This window comes from Pungitius pungitius, chromosome 19 (genome assembly GCF_949316345.1).
Source record: "Pungitius pungitius chromosome 19, fPunPun2.1, whole genome shotgun sequence".
Taxonomy (NCBI): domain Eukaryota; kingdom Metazoa; phylum Chordata; class Actinopteri; order Perciformes; family Gasterosteidae; genus Pungitius; species Pungitius pungitius.
Genome location: NC_084918.1, coordinates 428,074 through 432,500, shown reverse-complemented (window position 1 = coordinate 432,500; position 4,427 = coordinate 428,074). Strand labels below are relative to the sequence as shown.

The 4,427-nt window shown below is 48.5% G+C and overlaps 1 protein-coding gene across 2 annotated transcripts; it reads right to left on the bottom strand.

The window, feature by feature from the left end:
• Nucleotides 1–353: 353 nt before the first annotated feature.
• tubb6 (tubulin, beta 6 class V) lies at nucleotides 354–4,427 on the bottom strand. 2 transcript variants are annotated; one of them, XM_062559121.1, is made up of 6 exons: nucleotides 4,077–4,427; nucleotides 3,666–3,774; nucleotides 3,130–3,240; nucleotides 2,597–2,712; nucleotides 2,235–2,408; nucleotides 354–2,035 (listed from the first exon to the last, which is right to left on the bottom strand). In XM_062559121.1, exons 1-6 carry the CDS (start codon nucleotides 4,131–4,133, stop codon nucleotides 1,217–1,219), a joined length of 1,386 nt encoding a protein of 461 aa, XP_062415105.1. In that variant the 5' UTR covers nucleotides 4,134–4,427; the 3' UTR covers nucleotides 354–1,216. The 2 variants fall into 2 exon arrangements, with proteins under 2 accessions (XP_062415105.1, XP_062415106.1); XM_062559122.1 differs by having other exon boundaries at nucleotides 2,235–2,363; nucleotides 3,130–3,269; nucleotides 3,671–3,774.

Here is a 4,427-nt window from a genome sequence, read left to right as displayed (position 1 = left end):
AAGGTCTTTTTATATTAAATAATAATAATAGTACCTATGACATGAACTATATATACTGAGAAAGTAGAGGCCACAATGAACAATGAACATTTATTGATAACTTTTGAGAGAGCAAACGAGTCAAAATAAATATTTATTCTATAAGTTTGTTGTTTTTGAGAAAAAAGTGAAAGTGAATATTTGATTTAATCTTAAATTAGATCATTTAGTTGTTCAAACCAAGAAGAACTTGATATTTGCAGTGATTTTATAAACACAAAAATAAAAGAAGCGGTAGATCCTGTACAAGACTTCAATGAAATTTATTCATTTATTTTGAATAAACTCCACATGGAGAACAATGAGTTGACTTTAAAACAGAACTTATCCATAAAGATCATTTGCTCATAAAAACGTGTGATGTGATCCAATTTAAGTGGTAAACATATAACATGTAATAATTATGGTAATAATAATGTTATCCTGATTAACAGTGATGCTTCGTCTTAACCTACACGTTGCAGGATTTAATTTTATTGATGACCTCTGCCTTCAATCGATTGGGCTCAAGCTGCCTCCCTGCTCTCTGATTGGCTCCAGCTCCTGTGGGAGGATCAAACGTTGTTATTGTTGTCATTATTAGGTTTGTTTGGGCTGTTGAAACTAGGTCCTTGGTGTAATGACCTGTGGAGCCTGTGGGGGGCGCCAGCACGTCATTATATAAGTTTATATGTTATATGTATATAAATATATACACATAACTTTAAAGCCTGCACCTGCAGTGTGGCTCAGGAAGCCCTGCGCTCTGATTGGCTCTCGCTGTAATCACCTGACGCCGCGCTGCTGAGGAACCAAAGAGGCGCAATGACCGTCTGCTTGTAATCCGCCCCACAAACAGAACTGCTGGCTGGGCAGGGGGTCAACGGGCCAAACTGGGGGGGGGTCAACACGCCAGACAGAGGGGGAATTACTGGGCTGCAAGGGGGGGGATTAACGGCCGGCCCCCTCAGGCCCATGTGGCGGAAAGGGGACATCTGACTTTATCCTGAGACAAATCCATCGTATGAGTCCATCGTAGCACGAAACCCACCGTTCAGAACTACCTGGAGGTGATTACTTCTGTTTGATGATCCATCTTTTATATGTCATATATATATATTACATATATATATATATATATATATTACATATATATCATATTCCATAGAACCCTGATTTAGCGGACGCGTTGGACTTCTTACTCGGCGATCTCGTCCTCAAAGTCCTCAAAGTCCTCCTCGGCGTGGTTGGCCGTGGCGTCCTGGTACTGCTGGTACTCGGACACCAGGTCGTTCATGTTGCTCTCCGCCTCCGTGAACTCCATCTCGTCCATGCCCTCGCCCGTGAACCAGTGCAGGAAGGCCTTCCGCCGGAACATGGCCGAGAACTGCTCCGAGATCCTCTTGAAGAGCTCCTGGATGGCCGTGCTGTTGCCGATGAAGGTGGCGGCCATCTTGAGTCCCCGGGGGGCGATGTCGCAGACCGCCACCTTCACGTTGTTGGGGATCCACTCCACGAAGTAGCTGCTGTTCTTGTTCTGCACGTTCAGCATCTGCTCGTCCACCTCCTTCATGGACATCGGCCCGCGGAAGACGGCGGCCACGGTCAGGTAGCGTCCGTGGCGCGGGTCGCACGCCGCCATCATGTTCCTGGCGTCGAACATCTGCTGCGTGAGCTCGGGGACGCTGAGCGCTCGGTACTGCTGGCTGCCCCGCGCCGTCAGGGGCGCGAAGCCCGGCATGAAGAAGTGCAGCCGGGGGAACGGCACCATGTTCACCGCCAGCTTGCGCAGGTCGGCGTTGAGCTGCCCGGGGAAGCGCAGCGAGGTGGTCACGCCGCTCATGGTGGCGGACACCAGGTGGTTGAGGTCTCCGTAGGTGGGCGTGGTGAGCTTCAGGGTCCGGAAGCAGATGTCGTAGAGGGCCTCGTTGTCGATGCAGTAGGTCTCGTCCGTGTTCTCCACCAGCTGGTGGACGGACAGCGTGGCGTTGTAGGGCTCCACCACCGTGTCCGACACCTGGCGGGGCGGGAGGGTCAAAGGTCAGAGGGAGGGGGGGGTTGTTAACGTTCACCTGAGTGATGCTTAGAGAGAGAAACCATTCATATTCTAACTGTACTAAGTTAGTTCTTAACAATGTCCCCAACAGAGTTTTGGAGATAACCGATGATGAGAAATAATGTGAGAGAAGAATCAAAGAGCGGCAGAAGCTCGGTACCTTGGGCGAGGGCATGACGCTGAAGGTGTTCATGATGCGGTCGGGGTACTCCTCCCGGATCTTGCTGATCAGCAGGGTTCCCATTCCCGAGCCGGTGCCCCCGCCCAGGGAGTGAGTCAGCTGGAAGCCCTGCAGGTGGAACCACAGGGTGGACGGGTCAGGAGCTCTAGGGCTCTCGTTTATTTGAAAACCTTTTATATCTCAATTTGAGAAGAAGACGAGTTCTGTTGTTAAATATTGGGTGAATCGAAGCGGACTGTTCTGCACCAACGTCCTGGTGGTCGATACTCAAAGACCTTCTCTGGGAAAAGGAGCCGCACGAGTCCACAGTCAACATTAGAGTTATTGAAGGTGCTGTTCACCTGCAGACAGTCGCACTGCTCACACTCCTTCCTCACGATGTCCAGGACCGAGTCCACAAGCTCCGCCCCCTCCGTGTAGTGACCTTTGGCCCAATTGTTCCCGGCGCCCGTCTGACCTGAGGACAGCCAATGGGCACACAGAAAAGATCTCGTCTGTGAAGTGTGACCCACGAACGTGCCAGCAGAGGGAGAGGACGGAGATATTCAAGGCCTCCTGCTTCCCGTCCTGGTTTGAGCCTGAGGGACACCGCGAGGTTCAGTCTCAGAGTTAGAGACCAGCTGGTGGACGTTGGGGAGCATTTGGCAGCTAGAAACCGATATTTCACTCAGGAGGAGGAGACCAAAACGAAGCAAAGAGAAAAAAAAAACTCCTTTGCATTATGAGTTTTCTCTTGAATCTAACCACTGTTGTTGCCTAAGTGTAACAATAGATGTGGTTGTGTCCTTTAAAATGCTCTCCATGTTGTCCTCGTGAGGGCATCTGCAGGTCTCTATTGGACTTTGGGGGTTGGAGGTGAATCTTGTGATCTTACCAAAGATGAAGTTGTCCGGTCTGAAGAGTTGTCCGAAGGCTCCTGAGCGGACGCTGTCCATGGTTCCTGGTTCCAGGTCCACCAGCACAGCTCGGGGGACGTATTTATGTGCTGCACCAATCACACCCAAACAAATCCAACTGTCCTTGAAGGCATCATTTGATGACTTTATATTGAAACATTCTTTGGGTTTTGGGTAAAAGCTTCATCATTTTTGCCACTGTGTCTGGATTTGAACTTTTGAAATGATATGAAAGAAATCTCTATTTGTGGTGGATCAATCAAATGAATCAATCAATAGTCTTTTAATGAGATGCTCTTTCATCTATGCATTCAAATAATATTAATAATATTTATTCAGCAAGAATTTTTCCCAGGAGTTAAATTTGTTGTGTAATTATTTAAAAAAAACTAGATCAAAACTAATTCCAAAGAATAAAAAAAAAAATTTCAAGTTTCAAAATCAATTCAAAAGTAGAATGAAAGTGACGTTGACGTATTGATTAGGAGGCTCCGTGAAGTAAAGCTGTACTCACAGGACGCCTCGTTGTAGTACACGTCCACTCGGTCCAGCTGCAGAGACGAGTCGCCCACGTAGCAGCCGGCCGGGTCGACACCGTGCTCCTCGCTGATCACCTCCCAAAACTAACAACAACAACAACAACAACAACAACAGGAGCTCAGATACCTCCAGTCTGTAGTGAAGTAATGACGGACTGAGGAGGACGTCACTGGTACATTTAGAGACCTGTCACTCAGCCTGTAGCCCCGCCCTTTATGTCGATGACAGTTTGAATGTTGTTTATCGTTCCTTTAATAATCCATCCAACCATTAAACTTACAAAATATGTGATATTTATACCTGAATATTCTTGTTAAAGTTGTGTTCAATCCGGTAGCTGCAAACTACTAAAGTAAATTAACTCTTAGAAGGTTCTGGTTCTTACTTTGGTTCCGATCTGGTTCCCGCATTGTCCGGCCTGGATGTGAACTATCTCTCTCATCTCTCCTGCTCTGGTCCGTCTCACTGGTCCGTGTCTCTGGTCCGTGTCTCTGGTCCGTCTCACTGGTCCGTGTCTCTGGTCCGTGTCACTGGTCCGTCTCACTGGTCCGTCTCACTGGTCCGTCTCTCTGGTCCGTCTCACTGGTCCGTGTCTCTGGTCCGTCTCTCTGGTCCGTGTCTCTGGTCCGTGTCTCTGGTCCGTCTCACTGGTCCGTCTCTCTGGTCTGTCTCTCTGGTCCGTGTCTCTGGTCCGTCTCTCTGGTCCGTGTCTCTGGTCCGTGTCTCGGATCCGTCT

Excerpts from the sequence above, each read along its gene's own strand:
- tubb6 (XM_062559121.1), bottom strand. The coding sequence starts at position 4,133 with ATGAGAGAGATAGTTCACATCCAGGCCGGACAATGCGGGAACCAGATC. Across the intron at positions 3,775-4,076 it reads GGAACCAGATCGGAACCAAA|TTTTGGGAGGTGATCAGCGA; the intron begins GTAAGAACCAGA and ends TGTTGTTGTTAG. Across the intron at positions 2,713-3,129 it reads ACCGGACAACTTCATCTTTG|GTCAGACGGGCGCCGGGAAC; the intron begins GTAAGATCACAA and ends GGCTGTCCTCAG.